Consider the following 21,664-nt stretch of genomic DNA (forward strand, 5'->3'; position numbering starts at 1 on the left):
CCAATAATTAGTTTTCTATAATTGCGTCGTTGAGTTTTCAATGTCTTATATATAAATCCCAAAATATTAAAACTTCCAATTTTAGTATAAACTCCACCAAATCTTTCTTTCATAAGATAGACTCCAAAATAATCATAGTTGATCAATACACATTTTCAAAATAAGAAAAAATATTATAATGTACCAAACAATTACTTGCTGATCCTTCAACTAAACAGAGCCAAACCAGGGATTAGCTGGACTACAACACTTCACTTTTCGGCTGTTCTAGTAATAGAGGTATGCGTATCCATTAATACCCCCACCCACCCACCCCCACCCAGTCTTCTTCCTTCTTCCCCTGCGCACTCGACTATAAATACCACCCAGCCACCCCATTTTTCCTCCCCTCACGTTTTTTCGTCTTCTTCATTGCTCCGTTCCTATTTCTCCATTAAAACTCTAGAACTTTCCACAGAGAGAGAAAAAGCAGAAGCAGAGGGAAAAATCAGTTGAGTTTTGGGAGTCGGAGGCGGTGGAATTGTGGATTCGGGGCGGCAGAATTGTAATTGCTGTATGTCAGAGGACTACTACTACTACTATTACAGTGACAAGTATTACGGCGGTTACAGTGAACTCGCGAATCCATTGCAATGGCCTCAACTCAGGAAAAGGCGACGGTTTCTTCCCCTTCACGAAATGCTTCCGCCCCTCAGTTTTCACCGGAATGGACTGCCGCCGGAACCGTAGCTGAAATTTCCGATCGTTCCTCTACCACCAGATCGGCGGCCAACGCCAAAACCACTGCCACTGCTGCTGTTGCTGTGATCGACTCCATTGATCGTCCTTCTCTGCCAAATCCTCCTGCCGTTAAAGGTATTTTTTTTCATGATTTGACTAATTTATTGCTTTGTGCCACACATGCAAAAGGTGATACGTCATGCTCTGCGTTCGTGCGATTGTGGATCGTATAGCCTTTTTCCTTTTTGTAGGTGCCTGCTGGTTTTTCCTTTCGGCGCTTCTGAAAATCATCAAAATATATGAAAAACATACGTATGACACTTTAAGCTAATTTTTTAGTCTTTACGCGGAGCCTTATTTTAGTTGTTTTAACCTTTAGTTATTTTAGGGGTAAGGCTGTGTACCGAGACTCCACTTGTGTGAAACTACTGGGTTTGTTATTGTTGTTGTAACCTTTTACGTTTTTTTTAGCATATAAAACTTACATCCTTCACCTTACTGTCTTGGTCACCGATTCACATGTAGTAAATTTGGAGGTAACGGAAAAAAGTGAAAAATCGTGACTTTTATCGTTTTTTTTAGTATTATTTGTGGATCCACTTGAAGCACAAATCTCACTCTTCTGCTCTGTTCCCTGGCCAGGGGATATACTCCACTCTGTGTCTTCCCTTTTGTCTCAGTGGTTGTTACTTTACAATCTTTACACGAGTTACATGATTTTTTGCTTGTTTTGAAGTTGCTTGATATTATTCATTTTCCATTTTTTTTTTCGTTTGGACGATTTTTGGAAAAAGTGAGTATGTGATAATCTTTTAGAAAAGAGAGTTGTGTATTCTCAAGAGTTTTTTGAGTGTTCTGCACCTGGAAGATGACTTCTCTTCTCGGTTCACAAAGTGTCTCGAGACATTTGTTTCTCCAAATATTATGACGGAGTATTTATTTACTTTTTTGTTCTGATAACCGTGGAGTTCGATTAGTTCCATGGGCTATCTGCTACCTCCCTCCAAATATTATTTCCATTTTTCCAAGAAAACTTTCTCCAGCGCAAATGCCAAAAATTTTAGGCTACTCTGGCTTATGCATATGAATTACTCTTATATTTCGCAGTGGAGTGTGTTGTAAGCCTTTTCAATATTTTCTTAAATCTGTAACAACTTCAGCAGTAAGCTGTAAGCACCAAAGAATATACAGAACAAATTTTTGATAATATAATTGCAGAGCTCAAGACTTGAGACTTTTCAAATAATCCAAGGCTTGGCTGGAAAGCATTGTAGATATTTGGACTATTTAGTAATCAACTTGGCATGACAAGGTTATATCAAGAGCCTGCGTGTAAGGAATGTTGAGAAAATTTGTTGGCTCATTTATGAAAATTGCTATAATCTGAATTTTACAGGACTGCCTACCTTGTTGAGGGCTCAAAGTCACCACCCCTTGGACCCCCTAACTGCTGCTGAAATTGCCGTGGCTGTTGCAACTGTCAGGGCAGCTGGCAGTACTCCTGAGGTCATTATTTGCTTTATCAATATAGATGTTTTTGTTTCTGCCTCTCCAATCATCAATGTTCAATTAACACTTATCTTCGATGTGTAGGTGAGAGATAGCATGCGCTTTGTCGAGGCTGTTTTGGTGGAACCAGACAAGAGCGTGATTGCTTTAGCTGATGCATACTTCTTCCCTCCTTTCCAACCATCTTTGTTGCCGAGAACGAAAGGTGGGCCTGTAATTCCTAGTAAACTTCCTCCAAGGAAGGCTAGACTAATTGTTTATAACAAGAAATCAAATGAGACCAGCATATGGATTGTTGAGCTCTCGGAGGTTCATGCTGTGACTCGAGGAGGCCACCACCGTGGCAAAGTCATTTCTTCTAAGGTTGTGCCTGATATACAGCCTCCAATGGTAGGTGCCTCTGATAAACTTATAAGTCGAGTATCATGCTGAAAGTTTTAAGCATTGCTGCTAGGTCAGATTGCCAGTGTTTTGATTAACTTTTCCACAAATTGTTTATGAAAAGCCATAAGAAAGCTATTTTAATACTTGGAGTACTTCTGTGCTCATGTTTACTAGTGACTTGATTGCCACAAAACGAATGACTGCACTAGTTTCTATAGGAACTTGTGACCTTTTCTCCAAAGGGAAGAAATCTAGTGATAATGAGATCCATGTTTTCTTGCTGCACCCAAAAGAGTACTATCATATGTGAATTGTATTGTAGGACGCTGCTGAATATGCTGAATGTGAAGCTGTTGTGAAGGATTTCCCTCCTTTTCGTGATGCAATGAAGAAGAGAGGAATCGATGATATGGAACTTGTGATGGTCGATGCCTGGTTGGTCTCTCTGTTCTTTACCTCTTTCTGTAAACAACATGCATGAGATCTCCTAGTATGCGTTGCATTTTCTATAGTGCGACATATATATTATAACACTCCTAGTCATTCAGGTGTGCAGGTTACTTCAGTGAGGCTGATGCACCTAACCGCCGTCTAGGAAAACCTCTAATCTTTTGCAGAACTGAAAGCGACTGTCCAATGGAAAATGGCTATGCTCGACCAGTTGAAGGAATTCATATACTGGTTGATATGCAGAATATGGTTGTGATAGAGTTTGAAGATCGTAAAGTGGTTCCGTTACCACCAGCTGATCCATTGAGAAATTACACTCCTGGTGAAACAAGAGGAGGGGTTGACAGAAGTGATGTTAAACCTCTTCTTATAAGTCAGCCTGAAGGTCCTAGCTTTCGTGTCAGTGGGCATTTTGTTGAATGGCAGAAGGTACTTTTTTACTGAGCATGATATATCATTTTTTCTGTATTTATGTGGATGATTTAATTACTTCGACAACCTATATAATCCTATGCAGTGGAACTTTCGTATTGGTTTTACCCCCAGGGAGGGTCTGGTTATCTATTCTGTTGCGTATGTTGATGGTAGCAGAGGCCGTAGACCTGTTGCGCATAGGCTGAGCTTCATTGAAATGGTAGTCCCCTATGGGGATCCAAATGAGCCACATTACAGGAAAAATGCTTTTGATGCAGGGGAAGATGGGCTTGGTAAAAATGCACATTCCTTGAAGAAGGTCAGGAAATATGTCATTGGCATTGTACAATTCATTTTCAGTTTATTATATTCAGTGAGATCAACTTCGGGATCACATGCGAATGTTTTCTTTGATTGCAGGGTTGTGATTGCTTAGGCTATATTAAGTATTTCGATGCGCATTTTACAAACTTCACAGGCGGTGTTGAGACAATCGAAAATTGTGTCTGCCTACATGAGGAGGATCATGGAATCTTATGGAAGCATCAAGATTGGAGAACTGGTTTAGCTGAAGTACGACGTTCGCGACGGCTAACTGTGTCTTTCATCTGTACTGTCGCAAACTATGAATATGGATTTTACTGGCACTTTTATCAGGTGGGTTACCCTTTCTAAGTAAGAGTGAACTTGTTGGTTCATTGGTTGCATTATATCTTCCCAATGTGTAATTTACTTGTTTTAGCTAAATTCAGCTGGCAGTGCGTCATTTGTAGCATTATCTCTTTATCATTTAGGCATGAATTTCCTTGTTTTTAAACTGCACACTCATTACTTCGATAAGGGGGGATGCCACATTAAATCACATTAGAAGTCTGTAGTTCCTTTTTGACCCCGTAAAAAAGGAGAAAATGTGGAGCTATTGTCCATATTGATTTTGAGATTTGGATATTAAAACATGAATCTCCTATTTCTCACCACAGGATGGGAAAATTGAGGCTGAAGTTAAGCTGACTGGAATTCTCAGCTTAGGTGCTCTTCTACCTGGGGAAGTTCGAAAATATGGGACAACTATTGCACCTGGCTTGTATGCACCTGTACATCAGCACTTCTTTGTGGCTCGCATGGATATGGCTGTTGATTGCAAACCAGGGGAAGCACATAACCAGGTATGTCCTTTGATGCAAGTGATGTTGACTTATGGTTACTAGTACGCCCTTGCATTGATCTTCCCACAAGCCCTTGGGAATCCTCCCCAACTTGACTTTCCTGGTCTTCCTTTTATTTGTTCCTTCCTTTTTTGTGGCTTTTACTTCTTTATTTTTGAAGGGAAGGGAGAATTTGGTGCCTTGGGGGCATGTATAACCTTAAAGATTTTCTTTTGTTTTTCTCAACTGGCTTGTCTCCTTCCAGATCTTTCTGATAGCTTCTCCCACACCTCTATTATTCAATTCCTATAACATTTCTAAGAATTCTGTACCATTTTGGAAGGCATCGGACCTTTCTGGTTTCATGGGTGCAAACGTCTTGTAGTTGCTTCAGGATGGAAGAAATTTAGCTTCAACTTAGGTTTCCATTTCAATTCATCTCTTTCTTGCTAGAAACTTTGTTTGCTCCATAGCTATCTGTTTCTTGTTGTTAGACACCTCTAAAATTGGAAAAATTCTTGGAACATCCAAATTTTGTTGGACTGGAAGAGTGAAACTGTTTGGCTGGTGCTCCTACAGCAGAGATTGACGTACCACTTCAACCATTTCAAATGTTGATGACTAGGAAGCACCCAAGAGTGTGGCCTAGTGGTTAATGAAGTGGGGTGAGAACCATGAGGCCTCAGGTTCAAAATCTTAGCGGAGGCAAAAACACTAGGTGATTTTTTCCCATCTGGTGGACTGTGGTCATGGGAGCAGGTTTGAAAAAGGATCGTAGAGTGTCTAGGGTTGGGCTAGGAGGGTCTCTTAACGCCTTCTTTTTTCTTCTCATCGGAGTTATTTCACAAAGACTTGCCAGGGTAAGGAAGAGGGGGGAACAAGCACACTGTTGTTGGTGGGAGGTAGCAGGTATCCCGTGGAACTAGTCGAGGTGCGCCTAAGCCGGCCTAGACACCACGGTTATCAAAAAATAAATATTGATGACTGGGAACAGGATTTATGTACGGGATACTGATTTTACTTTTGAATATAATTTTCCAAATTAATACTCCCTCTTTTTCAATTTATGAGAACCTATTTGACTGGGCACGAAGTTTAGGAAAAAAATTATGACTTTTGAACTTGTGTAAAATGAGACATATATTTTGTGTGGCTATAAATCATTGCATAAAGATAAATTGTTTCCAAATATGGAAATGGGTCATTCTTTTTGGCACAGACTAAAAAGGAAACAGGTTCACATAAATTGAAACGGAGGGAGTAATACTCTGAATTCATTGCTGTGGGCAAAATAATATCCTCCTTATATACCCTCATATCGGTGGATGAACTAAAATTTCATTTAAAAAAACGAAAGAATGTGATATGCCTAATTCATTCTCTAAATGTGATTTGCCTAGTTTTAAATGGATGTATACATCTCTAACTTTTCACTTCTTGTCTACAGGCACATACATATCTTGCACCTTTCTCTATATGCTTCTTTCATTTTGACATTGACCTACACATGACATCTGATATAAGGTTTCTTATAATTAGGTGGTTGAAGTAAATGCAAGAGTTGAGCCACCAGGAGAAAATAATGTTCACAATAATGCGTTTTATGCTGAAGAGAGATTGCTTACAACTGAATTGGAAGCAATGCGTGATTGTAATCCTCTAACTGCTCGCCATTGGATTGTAAGTTTCCTTCTCTCCTGCTGAGCTTTTCTTTCAAAGGATAAACTCAAGCTTAAAAGGATTATGTAATGCTTTTACATAAATGCTGAAGCTCCTATTCTCTGCCTAAACAATGTTATGGTATGAAATTTGTGTTTGTATTGTATTCCATCATCCTTCTAGCAAAAGCTGAAGGCGGAGGCTGTAAGTTGTCTATTCTATTTACAAAGAATACTGCAATTTATAGATAACGGCACATAGTTGTACATTTTGCAAATCTGCCACAGTTAATGTTTATCTAATTTCTTATGGTAGTCGTGAAGTCATGTTTTCTAGTGGTATTTTACTGTTCTATCATCTGCACCTTGAGAACCATCGTTTGTCTGTTACCAAAAAAATCATCGTCTGTCTAATTTAATCTATTTGTCACTGTCTTCTGTATTTGTATATGTGTGGTGTGTTATGGGCAGTAGTTTTGCCTCCTTTTTGGAAATGATGGTTGAACCATATTTCGTTTCAATATTTAGATCCGGAATACAAGAACAGTCAATCGCACGGGGCAGTTGACTGGTTACAAGCTAGTACCAGGTACAAACTGTCTGCCACTAGCTGGATCAGAGGCAAAATTCTTGAGAAGAGCTGCTTTCTTAAAGCATAATCTTTGGGTCACCCCTTACTCTGGTGATGAGATGTTTCCTGGAGGAGAATTTCCTAATCAAAATCCTCGTGTTGGTGAGGGATTGGCTACTTGGGTTAAGCAGAATCGATCCCTGGAAGAAACACAGATAGTTCTTTGGTTAGTCCATCCTCCTTGATACAGATTAAAGATCTTATGGCAGCTAAAAGTATGCTAGTTGATATGATAAACTGCATAAATACATATTTTATCCTGTGTTTTGGCCATTCTCGTGTGTCACATTTGTAATTTCAATGGCTATCATCTGAAGAAAGAACTTCACAATGAGAAGACTTGCAAAAAGAGGAACCACTGAAAAAAGAAATATGCTGTTAACATGCACAAAATGGGTTTAATGATGGGAAAATGGACAAAACATGAGGTCGAAACCGCTGAAATTACACTGCATTTCCATCGAGGTCGATATTATGTATTTCTGCTTATACTGGTGCTGACTATGTTTTCTAATTTTCCAGGTATGTTTTTGGACTTATACATGTTCCGCGCCTAGAAGACTGGCCTGTTATGCCTGTGGAGCACATTGGTTTTATGCTCCAGGTACAACAATATTGGGCTATGACATTTTTCTTTCTTGATTGGCAATGTCATCTGACATACAATATAAATCGCATTTGACTGGTCAGCATCTGAAACGACTGATGGACTGTATTCCCATTTAAACTTTCCTTTCACAAGTGTTTAGTTTTATCTAATTCTTGTCCCATTTACTTTTTCATTATGAATTTGGACTGGGAATGGTTGGAGAGTGTTTCTCGAGAAAATCATCGCAAGCACTGACCTAGACATTTGTCCCTGAATATGTCCTTGAGTTTGTGTTGGTTGAAGATTTATTGAACTTATGTACTTGCTTTTGGATTTGTTTGGTTGGCTCTGCCTTAAGTTCTTTTCTTTTTGAAGCGATCTGTTTCTTTCTGAGGATATATCCATCATTTGTGAAAACTGCAACTAGTCTTCTTAGATCCTAGCTTCACGTCACTATGTTACCGAACTAATGTGGATTATTGTTGTTCATGATGCAGCCTCACGGGTTCTTCAATTGCTCCCCAGCTGTTGATGTTCCTCCCAGCACAGCCGACTCGGATATTAAGGAAAACGGGGTAGTGACAAAGTCTTGCCACGACGGTGGTATAATGGCTAAGCTTTGATGAATTCAAGCTAGCTTTGCCTTCTAGGATTGGTTCATGTAACTCTGCATAAAGTGGGTTATCTTCCTGTTTGGAGCCTGTATAATATAGTAACCGTTTCTTAAGAACATAGACATTGACTGCAAGTTGGCATTATTGTTCTGTGGACCAAGACCCCTTCCCCCCAAAAATCTACTTCTCTGTCGGACACAATGATATTGATAATGTTGGCCTCGTTTCTTTTGTTTCGTAAAGCATATATCATGGTTTTCTGGATATATTATTCTGATATTATTCGTAAAGCAAATATTGAAAGGGTACTGGTTCCTTTCAAAAGTGGCTTTATATAACCATCGGAATATCTATGCTATAGAAGCCCAACCTCAATTAGAGGAGTATTGCATAGACTATTCTGGAGTAAACTCTTATGATCTGGTAAAAATTTTATGGGTTGTCTAATTTTCATCATGTTACTTAAGCTATATCACCTGTAGCCTGCGTTGGTGAGCTTCAGACAACTTCCTCTGTATCTTCTTCTTCTTTTTCTCCTCTTTGTAGTATCTAGTATTTGTGAATTTCTTTGGCAAGGAAGACAGTTGTTTGACTGTTGCACTCCTTTCATCTCCAGTCGTTTTCAATGTCACCACAGAACATCTTTTTTGCGTCAATTTGGCAGGTTCGAACTCACACTTGCTGCGCACTCATGATTGTTTCTTCTCAACGTTGGACCTTGTATTTTCTGTTTTGGGTTGAGATGTTTCTATATGTCTGTATTTTTTTACTGAATACATGAAACTTGGCTTTCAAAAGAAAAAAAGAAAAACCACCCACAATGGGTGGAATTACAAATATCCCCATCATGGGGAGTCCCATCATTCCCTCTTAAATAAAAATTCTGTACACCTACACTTGCAAAATCCCTTCATAATATCTTGCTTCCATGAAATTGATTTATTCATATCTTTCTTCGATGAAATTGATTTCTTTCTTCCAGTTTATTGATGTCTGCTCCATTGGAGATTCCAACTATATATGCATCGGTGTTTTTTCTTTTTATGCGACAGGTATGTGATCTTAAGAATTAGGTTCGGGAGTTGCTTTTTAAATTTAAGCTGGCTCCGGTGTCGGTAATAAAAAAGATTCTTCCATTTTCTTGGCAAATTTAACGAATAAGTGTCTGAAGTTTGGCTTTGGAATGTGTTTGATAATATGTCTAATATTTAAGTAGTAGCTTTTAGGTATGAAATTAGGCATAACTGTCTGAGATTTGCCTTGCGTATGTCTGAAGTTCAGATTAAAATGTTTGAAGTTTGCTTGCATAAGCAATATGCAAAACTTCACAGGCGAAAGTTTTGCAACTTCAATCATGTATATCTGAAGTGCTTAAACTTACAAAAATTTCTATATTTCTGCTATTGCCTTAAATGAGGGTCTCAAAATCGGCTATCTATGCACTTGCCCATGTGATGTGGGAGGTGGATCACTGTAGCAAAAAAGTGGCCTAAAATCGGCTAACTCACGTATGATTTCTAAGGCGAATTTATGATATAATAACTTGTTCCATATGTGAAGATGCTCGCAATAACTTTGTTTTCGACATACTGCATTGGGTAGTTAAGGAAGTAGCTCGGCCACTCGCAACCCGGAAATACTTTTTTAATGTAAAGAGCCTTAAAAAAGTAGAATTATGAGCCAAATATTTTCAGTTTAGGAATAGCATTCGTCGTGTCTCATTGAAGAAATTGATACAGTTGAAATATTTGATCATGGAATGAAAATTTGGAAATTCTAATAGCGCATACCAAAAAAAAAAAAAAAGAGTAAAAATCAAAATATTAACAGGAAGATAGAAACCCATCATATTCATCATGATTAAATGGACTGATAATGCAGCTAATGAACTAGATTAACTAGCTAGAGATAATGATAGGTACAAGAAATTTTTAGTTGAGGTGGTATTCAACCATTTTATCGGGGAATTTCACTATTAGGGTACAAGTTAAGTTGGCTAGTTTAATGGCACGAGCATAGTTCCAGGATTTTGCTAGGGAGAGTATAATTCTTGTATTTTGATGTTCAAACATGTATGAGTATTGACTGCTCTTGTAGGAATTGGCATTCTATCACCAAAATTGTTGAAGTATGCCCTTTAGCTCCTATTTGTGATTGTGTTTCTTTCAACAAGAATAATCACTGATGCTTCTTCTTTCTGATCCTTTCTTAAAGCTTCGACATGGCAACGTACTGTGCATTTTTCACTTGTTTTGCCTTGGTCGGTTCTTTTGTTTATATGCATTTGGTTTGCTTTTGTTTCTGAACATATCTTTAAGTGTAGTGATATATCAGCATTTTCGTTGTACCGAAACAATTTACCTATTTATAGTGTGAATAGTATGATTGATACCTTGCTATTGTGTGACGAAACTAGTTATACCATTATCCGCACCTTAATTAATGTATCTCACCTGAAATTATGAATTTATCCACAATTAATTTCTCTGAAATATCAAATATTATTCAAATAGGAGACTGCGGCCACAGATGGAAATCACTATCTTGATCTTTGTTATTAATTTTTAACGATATGTGAAGATAACTAATTCCAATTACTAGTATCAATTTTATAATCAAAACCAAACAGGCCCTAAAATAGCACAATTTTGGATTCAAGTCGGTAATTTTTGTACATGACAGATTTAGAAATCAACTTAGGTAAAATTGGAAATAAAGGGTCAAATCCTTTAATTAGAATGGCAAAGGAAATCCATAGTGCAAGAACAGGGCATACTTCAAGAACCAAGAACGTAGGCAGCAGTAAATAATGATACTGGGGATGAATACATGGCATTCTTGATTGCTAAAGATTTTGTGCCAAGCCGAACACTCAAAGTTGGTAGCCATGCCCAGATATTTTGCGCAACTGGAGGCTGAAAAAGATGACACAAGTCCAAGTACCATTTTTGACAATAATACTCCTCATATATAAGCGCACTAGTAGGGGTAGCATGTGCTTCGCTCGGGCCCAACGTGAACAAAGCTATACTGCTTCATTATGCATTGTGTTACCTTCTAATTCTAACTGTAAGATTATGTAGAGCTGTTACAATATGCTCTGCCCCAGGAGCAAAGGAGAGAAAGTTCTTTAATCCTTTGATATCTATATTTCATTTTCCAACATGATATAAGTGCGCCAAAATATGCTGAGCGTGTTGTGAACTAAAAATTCCGAGTTCATTTTTTAGAGAGAGCCTATGGTGGTTAGATGATACTGTTTTTTCCAGAGAAGCAAGAGGCGCGTATATATTCTGTGGAACAACCTGATTGATCTGCATAAGGTAGAAGACGAAGTTACAAGGATCATCCTTGAAAATGTTCACCACGTTTATATTTTTGGTGAATTCACGCAGATTTACAGAAACTTTTTTAAGAATATTAGTTGATGAATAGCATAACAGGCGTAAATCTCAAGTGCAACGAATTCACAGGATATGTCTTGTGATGACTTACAGCATTAACAGAAGGACCATACGCTTTTTCAGCAACATAACAATGTGCCACCAGACTATATGGCACACATGGCCACAGCTCAGTCGGAAGACCCTTTTCTTTAAAAAAAAAAAAGTTTCAACCTGAGTTCTCGGTCCTCTTAGTTTACTCAGCCGATTTTTCTAACTCCTTTGTTTCACCTTTCAGCTTTCCTTCTTACTTGTACAAATACCTTTTAGATGGTGAGTTTGTATCGTTCTGTCAAAGGAGTAAGCTTTAGTAATCGAACTTTTTCAAGGACTATTTGGTGGTACAGTCAAATTCATCCATAACTTGCACTAATCATGTAGCTTATCATAAAGAAAAAAATTGTTATGAAATAAAAGCATTCAGTAAAACATGAACAAGAAATAGAGATAGAGAGAAGGAAGAGATTTTCTTCTTCAATTGTACTGTGTCTTTTCCTATCTATTATGAGGCATTTATATAGGCATGAAAAGTGAAGAATCACTATTGTAAAATATGTCATTGAACATAACATTAAGCATTTGAGAGGAAGATCATGGAGTTACAATCATAACTCCATAAGAATTAGAGTAGTGTGGGTTATGGAGATAATGGGGAAGAGTAGACATCCACCAAAATTTAATTTTTCTTATAACACTCCCCCTTGGATGTCCATAGATAATGTGCCTCGTTAAAATCTTAGTAGAAAAATTCCTATGAGGAAAAAAAAATCCAAGTGAAGGAAAAAGAGTACACATGTTTAGAAATACGCCTTTTGGTTGCCTCGTTAAAAACCTTGCAAGGAAAACCCAGTGGGACAAAACCTTGTAAGGAAAAAAGAGTACAATGCATATGAACTCCCCCTGATGAGAGCATCAATTCACATCCTTGAGCCTTCGCATCCCAATCTTGTACACTAGTTTCTTGAAGGTTGACGTCGGTAGAGATTTGGTGAACAAATCAGTCATTTTATCACTTGAACAATCCGTTGCATATTGATATCATCATTCTTTTGAAGATCATGTGTGAAAAATAACTTTGGTGATATATGCTTTGTCCTATCTCATTTTATGAATCCTCCATTCAATTGGGTTATACATGTTGCGTTGTCTTCATATAAAATTTTGGGTCGTTTGTCACACTTCAAATCACATTTGTTTCGAATAAGATGTATTATAGACCTCAACTATACACATTCTTGACTTGCTTCATGTATAGCAATTATCTCAGTATGATTAGATGAAGTAGCCACGATTGATTGCTTAGTCGATCGCAAAGATATGGCAGTGCCTCCACATGTAAACACATGGCTGTTTGAGATCGAGTCTTGTGTGGGTCAGATAAATACACAGCATCGGCATAACCAACAAGAACGGGATTGCAATCATTTCCATAAAATAAGCCCATATCGGTAGTCCCTTTTAGATACCGCAATATGTGTTTTATTTCATTCCAATGTCTCCTTGTAGGAGCAGAGCTATATCTTGCCAAGACATTAACTGAAAAAGTTATGTTACGCATTATAGTTTTAGCAAGATACATTAGTGCACCAATTGCACTAAGATATGGTACTTCAGGACCAAGAAGCTCTTCATTATTTTCATGAGGCCGGAATGGATCTTTATTTATACGAGTGATATCAGAACCATCGGGGTACTCAATGGATGTGCTTTAGCGATATAGAATCACTTTAAAATCTTTTCAGTGTTTGCTGATTGATGGACAAAAATTCCATCTTACATATACTCAATTTGTAAACCAAGACAACATTTTATCTTTCCAAGATATTTCATTTTAAATTCTTTATTTAAACAGTCTATTGCTTTAGGAAGCTCCCCAGTAGTTCCAATGATATTTAAAACATCAACATACACAGCGATTATAACAAATTCAGATCTAGATCCTTTGATAAAGACACAAGGACAAATTGAATCATTCTTTTACCATTCTTTCAACAGGTACTCACTCAGGCGATTATACCACATGCGCCCTAATTGTTTCAATCCGTATAAGGATTTTTGAAGACTTATTTAATAAATTTCTTGGAAACCTCAATATGCTTTAGAACAATTTAAATTCAATGATTTCCATTATACGCATATCAAAATTTTCATGTATTGGCAGATTAAAACCTGAAATGACTACATCCACCACAGGAGAACATGTCTCTATATAATCAATGCCAGGATATTTATAAATCTTCTTCTAACACAAGTCGTCTTTATGTCTATCGACTTGACTTTTTCACACAAGAACACATTTATACCTCCACTGGCTTTATACTGTCAAGTGTTAGGACTATCCGTCCAACTTCACATTTTTCAGGTGAAGTCAATTTTCATTGCGTATTTTTCATTTGGCCGATCATTTATAATCCAAATTTCTTGACAGATTTGAGCTCACGATCCTCGTCAATATTAACAATATTGAGCGCTACATTATATTAACAATATCGTCGACGATCATTTTATTTCGGTTTTATTATTACCCGATAAAGACATAACTTATTGAGATATCTTTATCTCATTATTTTCATGTACCCGAGCCTCTCCCATAAGGTCTTATGAAGTGTTATGTCGTGGTGCTCTTCTATAACAGTTGCCTCCTTATTGTGACCATCTTGGACATTTGCTCCTATCTTTCTTCAAGGAGATTTAACTTTGGAACCGATTAGTCTATTACGCTTTGTGCGTGCCATAAAATCTGTCCATCAGGGACGTTATTCTATTTGGAGCATTAACAGCTGAAATATGACATTTAGCTTTGGGTCAGCAAATGCGTTTGGCAATAATTTGCAAATGAATTATCACTTGAACTTCAAGTTCAAATTTGCTTGTACGAGGATCTATATGAATTCATAATAACTCATTCCACGTATCACTTTTTCAGTTGTCCATTTTCTCCCCCTAATGTTGGGATCACCAACACATATCTCCAACCTTCTTTGGAGACCCATTTTGCATTGTGGTGGAACAATTAAATCATATCACATTTATATTTCTAGATGGAAATTATTTGGTTCCTGACCCTAAACCAATTGTGATAGGGAGAATTTACCGTAACTTGTTGGCTAGATGCGTACAAGTGTTGCTGTATAATAATACACGCCATACCAAATTTCAATTTGGGAGTTGTGTTCTCATAACCAATGGTTTAGCTATAATTGGAGGCATACAATTTCTGCTAAATCAACTTGGATTTAAACCAGCATTATCAAGATAAATCATCATAATTTACATTCTGGAACTGTGCTCTAATAATTTGAGCAAGCAACCTTGCAAAAACCAAACTGCAAGTTGATAACAAATGTACATGTGACCATACAATAGATGCATCTATGAAAATCATTTAATATTAAATGGCCCACATGGCAGATGACTTATGGTCTATTAAAAATTAGTCGACTAACGATGATTTTAGTTGACTAGATCGAGAGCGGAATGTAAAATAACAGTAAACAGAAAGAAATGACCACAATAATTTTATGCTGGTTCGGTACCGGTGTGGTACTTACATCCAGTTTTCGTTTGGTCATAAGGGTTCCTATTAGATCTTGAAAGTATTACAACAAAGATGGTTTTGATTCGTTCACCACCAACGAAGTACAGCAACAGTGAATATCTAATAATGACACAACTCTCTTTTGTGTTCTAACTCTTCCTATCTTTTGAGATACTGATAAACTTAAGATTATAGTGTTTAGGCTAAGAAGTAGAGAGACTTAGAAAACAATGTGTGTAGTTGTGCAAGCCTTCCAATTGATCTTAGCAGCCTCTTATAGGAGAGGAAAAGAGCCGTTCAGTCTTGACCAGAAATAGAGGCACGAGATCTTTAAAAGGATTGACCCAAGGGGTGCCTCTTCGAATCCTGCTCTTGGGAAGGGCCGGATTCGATCGTGACTTTCCCTGTCACAGCTTTCAATTACGAGACAATCAAGCCTTTGACCGAGCTTTAATTAAGGATACTGAATATTTGTTAGCAATAACTCCTTAATTGGTAATCTGATTTTCTTGATTGAGACCGAGTAGATCTGCATGCTTTTGATTCCTTCTTCAGGTCCATTGATTTAGCAATCACATCTTTAGATTGCTACTCACTGGATTCCTTTCCCTTTTGATGATTCTTGTGAAATAGAGTAATTGAACATTGTCATCATTGAAACCTTGGAATTTAACGTAACAATCTCCCCCTTTTTGATGATGACAATTAAGAGAGAATAAACATTAATTATGAAACTTCCCTTTTTAGGTTGCTCCCCCTGACTTGATGCTTGCTCCCACTGAGAGGTTGAATTACCCTGACTTGATGCTTGCTCCCCCTGAGAGGTTGAATTACTTCTCTACCTGTTTACTTCTCTTACCTGTTCTCTCCCTTTTACATCAATCAAAAAGGAAAAGGAAACAACACAAGCAAAAGTAATATAGGAGGTAATATACATAATAACTAGCTAGATAGTGCAATAAAAGTAATGGCTTCAGCAGAGGCATAGTTTATACAGACCAAAGCAAAAGAAGTATATAAGGACTACCAGCAAGCAAGCAAAAATAAGAAAAGAGAAAATATTGTTTTTGAAACCATCACATGAATACACATTAGTTTCTTCCCAGGAAGTACTTGAGGGTGTTGATCACTTTGGTGGAGAAGGAGTCATAGGAGCTCTCGACATCTTTGACAAGCTTATCCATCTTTTCACTCATAGAATTGAAATCCCCGATTCCTTGTCTCCGCGTAGCCCCTATATCCATTCTGAGCTTAGCCACATCTGTACCTGTCTCCTTAGTAACTTCCCTGATTTTATCCACCTGTTCCTTCATCTCAACCACTAGCTGTTTCACCTCATCCAAATATTTCTGCATCGGCTGAAGATTTTGAGAGGCAGTCGACCGAGATGCTGGTTGTTCAGTTTGAACTTCAACCGACATTGGAATACTGTCGACTTTGGCCCGTTTAACCCATCCATCATCACCCAAGGTGTACCCCATCATTGAAAAAGCTGTCTTATCATAAGTGCTAGTAATGTGCTTGGGTGTAAAGGGTGCCAAATCTACCTTCATAACTTCAAGGATGTGTGAGATGAGCAGACCATATGGTAAACAAGCAGCAGAAGAAGATATGTCCCTAATACTTTCAAGCATGAATTGGCGAATCCATACAAACAAATCTAGTCTTTTATTATTAACCAGACAGTAAAGGACAAAAACATCTCTAGTGGATAAAGAGCTAAGGGACCTAGTTTTGGGGAGTAAAATGGTAGCAATCATGTGGGCCAAGACATGATGTTCAAACTTTAGGTTCTTGGGGACAATATCAGGGGGGTTATCAGATAAAAAGACTTTGGCTTCTTCAAAGGATACTTCAAAATCTTTTGGCCAAGAATTTTGCACAAAAACATCAAACCCACTAAACTTAGAAGAGAAAATCTTTTCAAATTGATAAGAGCCCACAAAATTCTAGTGCCTAATACCATAGATTCGAGGTCATCTTTGCCATTCACAAAAAGGTTTGCATAAAACATCCTCACAGGTTCCTCATAAACAGATTTACCAACAGTGTTAAACAGAGAAGAAAGATGCTAAAAATCAAATATGGAGGTCACATCATAGTGCAGATTTTTCATGAGAGAAAGACTTATAGAGCGTTCATAAGCCATAGATTTTGACTTGTAAGACTCAAACCATGCTTTTTCACTCGGGCCATAAAAGATCAACTTGTCCTCAGGTCCGAATTCAGTGTTCTCTACCTTTCCTTTCTTGCATGCAGCCATGGGCCTTTTTCCTGCCTTTTTTTGACTAATGGGAGGATTTTCGAAGGATTCACTACTCTCATTGTCTGTTTTGAGAAAATCTGAGTCAATAGACGACTTCAATTTTACAGGTTCTTCAGGGTTGAGGGGTTTCTGACACCTTTGGCTTTGTCTGGTTGCAGTGGAGGAAGAGGGATTTCTTTTGGCCATGGTGAGAAGGTTTGTTTGATAAGAATGAGGAGAGTAATAGAGATGGGAGGGATTTTATCGATGCTTTTGGAGTAATGAAGGGTCGCCTTGGTTAAAGGATAAGGCGGGTTCAGAAGGAAGTGATGCTTCTGAAGTGACTGATCGGCGGCACTGATGAAGAAGCAATTATTACACCTATACAAAATTAATTAAGCCACACATAGTTAAGGAAATAAAATATTTTATAACACGGTAGAAAGATCTGATTTATAAATTTGGCAAAATGCCAAGTCATTTTCCCGAGGAAACAAAATCTTTTTTCCAAATGTGGTTTTGTAAGGATATCGGCAAGTTGAGAATCAGTACTAATAAATTCTAATACAATATCACCTTTAGCTACATAATCACGGATAAAATGATGCTTAATTTCTATATGCTTTTCTCTAGAATGATGCACAGAATTTTTCGATAAGCAAATAGCACTGGTATTATCACAAAATATAGGATTAGAGGTAAGAGATAAATCATAGTCGAGAAGTTGATGCATAATCCATAGAACTTGTGTACAACAACTTCCGACAGCTAAATATTCTGCCTCCGTCGTTGATAGGGCAACCCAATTTTGTTTCTTGCTATGCCAAGTCACTAATGCATTTCCCAAGAGTTGACACGCACCACTAGTGCTTTTCCTATCAGTCTTGTCACCTGCAAAATCTGCATATGAGAAACCCTTTAAAGCAAAACTGTTAGAACGATCATACAATAATCCTAGATCAGAAGTGCCAATTAGATATCTAATAAATCGTTTAACAACAGTGAGATGAGATTTCTTAGGAGCCGACTGAAATCTTGCACACTTGCATACACTGAACATAATATCTGGTCGACTAGTAGTAAGATACAATAGGGATCCAATCATTCCTCTATAAATGGTTTCATCAACCCTTTTTCCATTGTTGTCTTCATCGAGCACTGTTGTTAGACTCATTTGAGTGTTGATTGACTTTGCGTTTTCCATGCCAAAATTTGTGATAAGTTCCTTAGTATACTTGGTTTGGCTAATAAAAATTCCTTTAGGAGACAGTTTGATCTGAAGTCCGAGAAAGAATGTCAATTCTTCCATCATGCTCATTTCGAATTCTCCTTTCATGGAAAGAGCAAAATCTTCACATAAAGCAGATTTAGGACTACCAAAAATAATGTCATCAACATAAATTTGAGTAATAAGATTACCTGAACTAGAATTCTTAATAAAAAGGGTTGTATCGATATTACCTCTTTTGAACCCTTGATTTAAAAGAAAAGAGCTTAACCTTTCATACCAGGCACGCGGAGCATGTTTGAGACCATACAATGCTTTAGTCAGCTTGTATACATGATCAGGAAAGGTGAGGTTAGCAAATCCTGGTGGTTGCTTTACATATACTTCTTCATAGATGTAGCCATTTAGGAACGCACTTTTAACGTCCATTTGAAACAGCTTGAAGCCTTTGTGAGCAGCAAATGCAAGTAATATTCGAATGGATTCAAGTCTTGCTACAAGAGCAAAGGTGTCACGACCCAGACCGATGGGCCGCGACGAGCACCCGCTACCTTACTCAACCAAGTAACAGCATAACGTATCTTTTCATGTCATACTATCATAGGTAACTGAGCCGGAAGGCTACTGTGAGATAAATAGAATACAACGTGTGATACCAACCTAAACGTAAGATATACGGGCCTATAAGACCAAAATAACCACTCGTATACTGAACATAGGCCGACAAGGCAATACAATCTTTTACGTACATGACATCTGTCTACAAGCCTCTAAGAATATATAATTTTCAGAAAGGTCGGGAAAGAGTTCCGCCATACCAAACAATACACGTCAAAATTATACTAAACCAAACAAGCAACTCCAAAGCAAATGGAGCGCACCAACATCTTCCGCTTAACTGATAGCCTACTTGGAGGGCTCTCAACCTGTCTATTGGGACCCGCGGGCATGAAACACAGTGTCCCCAGGCAAAAGGAATATCAGTACGAATAATGTACCGAGTATGTAAGGCACATAAATAAGTACATAACAGACATGGAAGAATATAGAGTAAATGACTCAACCTGTAAGTTTGGATAACTCTGTAAATCATGAAATAATTATAGTGTCATGCATATGTGTATGAATGTAATGTCCTGCATAGGTACATGTTTCATAACATCATCAGGCATCTGAGGGAATCCCATTGTATCATCTCGGCCACTGTGGGCAAAATCATCAACGTATACCAGCTGATCAGGTGGTGGTGCGTATATAATGCCGTATCCTTTTCCCATATCCCATATAAATATAATATACATATATACGCGTATATAACGCCATCTGTTCATGGGTCAATGTACATGTATAAATGCATGACATGCATAAGAAATACGTTAATAAAAATTTCTCCAAATGCCATAAGAATCCATATGCCTTTCGGATAAACTTTATGAAATACGTATTTTTCTGAGATCCATGAACAGAAGATATAATAATAATCCACATGGGGAATCAAGAATATAGACACCCCTAGTATTTCTATGAATATAGTCATTTATGAAAGTTGCTTATTTTGCTCGTTTCATTTGTATTATTTGGATCATGCCAAAAAGAAAGAAGGGATAGCCTTAACATACCTAGAGTAGGGAAAACTCCGTATGATATTCTTGGAAAAGGTTGCACCGTACTTCATTAGAACCCCAAAATTTCTCCGTTGCTAAGACTCTAAAAATTCTTGTTGGATTTTCTTTTTGTAGGAATTTGTTGCAAGAAGAATACTTCTAAGATTGTAGTGTCTTGAAAATGAGATTTTGTTGAATCTCATCGGAATGGATAACGTCCTTTTACAAATTTTGGTTGTAATATTTGATATGGAAAATACTTGTAAGGAAATGAAGGTGTAATTGACACATTGTTGCCACCTAATAAATTTTTATCAAGAGTCATATAGAGAAAGAGTGGCTTGCTGCTACGTTACTCTTTCCCCATCTTTATCCAATTAGTTCTTTAATTAATTGGATAATCTCCCATTACCCAATAATTCAACAATTACCCGTATAATTAAGAATTGTCTCAAATTACTTAAAATACTACTTATTTTTCACATACCTTATACACCTTACTATCATGGTCATGTGATACCTTGTATGGCACTAGTCCATAAATATCGGGTATTATTGCTCGGCCCGTATTTTATCCCAACATGCCAAACTTGGACAAAAATTCATTTTCCTTCACTTGCTTTCCCTCTCACCTTCACAAATTTACTCATTACTTGTTCGAAATAGCATAATCCTTATAATCTCCAAATAATCTTTACCTTGGACTGATGTCAATTACCTTACGACAAATTCAACGTACAATACTACAGGGTGCAACATCGTCGTAATTTAATACTGTGAAGCATAACATCATCGTAATATAATACTGCAGGACGAAATATAGACGTAATATTGCGGGGCGTAACATCATTTCCCCCTTTGGAACATTCGTCCTCAAATGTTGACTGATGCTTTTATCATTTTCATAACTTATAGCTCTTGTGAATACCTTAATACTCTCCTTGCCATTTAGGAAGTTGTTCTGTGAATAAATCCAAAGGCCAAGGCATTCCCCCCTTTAGGCCTCTCTCCCACGCCATGACTTGTGATCGGATTCCTTCTAATCTTGTAACTGTTGCTACCTTTTATCATGCAACCTCTACGATACTGACCTTGTAAGTGTGCCTATGCGACTCTTATCTCCTTTTTCCTCCAGCTTTTAGCCAATCTCTAGGCCTTACTTTGTAAACATATACAAGGCTTAATAGGATGCCTCTCTAGGCATCTCTAGGTGTACTGAAGTTCTTCGCTCGGTACTTTGTAGAACTTGTGAATATGGCTATATCTTATTTCATAGACCTGGTTATCCATCCATATGACTTTACTGCAGCTAGGTAAGCCATACTATACCATAACTCTTACTTTGATTTATCGTTACTGAGGTCTGCAGCCAACTCCAGGTTACTCTCGTTGTTTATCCTTAAGACTGATGGTCTAATTTCATCTCATACTGTTAAACTTTTATCCATATATTGTTGATTTACCTTAATGTTGATTCATCTTCTACCACTGA

At 37.6% G+C, this 21,664-nt stretch overlaps 2 protein-coding genes across 2 annotated transcripts; one reads left to right on the forward strand and one right to left on the reverse strand.

Annotated features, from left to right (window-relative positions):
- LOC109235307 (primary amine oxidase-like) lies at positions 328-8,391 on the forward strand. The gene is made up of 12 exons (XM_019401363.1): positions 328-855; positions 2,117-2,226; positions 2,314-2,619; positions 2,936-3,048; positions 3,162-3,492; positions 3,581-3,796; positions 3,898-4,134; positions 4,458-4,643; positions 6,162-6,302; positions 6,809-7,077; positions 7,434-7,515; positions 7,998-8,391. Exons 1-12 carry the CDS (start codon positions 633-635, stop codon positions 8,121-8,123), a joined length of 2,340 nt encoding a protein of 779 aa, XP_019256908.1. The 5' UTR covers positions 328-632; the 3' UTR covers positions 8,124-8,391.
- On the reverse strand, positions 17,657-18,997 carry LOC109235889 (uncharacterized mitochondrial protein AtMg00810-like). Its single transcript, XM_019402136.1, has 2 exons — positions 17,917-18,997; positions 17,657-17,721 (listed from the first exon to the last, which is right to left on the reverse strand). The coding sequence occupies exons 1-2, from the start codon at positions 18,995-18,997 to the stop codon at positions 17,657-17,659; spliced, it is 1,146 nt and encodes a 381-aa protein (XP_019257681.1).

Source organism: Nicotiana attenuata, chromosome 12 (assembly GCF_001879085.1).
Source record: "Nicotiana attenuata strain UT chromosome 12, NIATTr2, whole genome shotgun sequence".
Classification (NCBI taxonomy): domain Eukaryota; kingdom Viridiplantae; phylum Streptophyta; class Magnoliopsida; order Solanales; family Solanaceae; genus Nicotiana; species Nicotiana attenuata.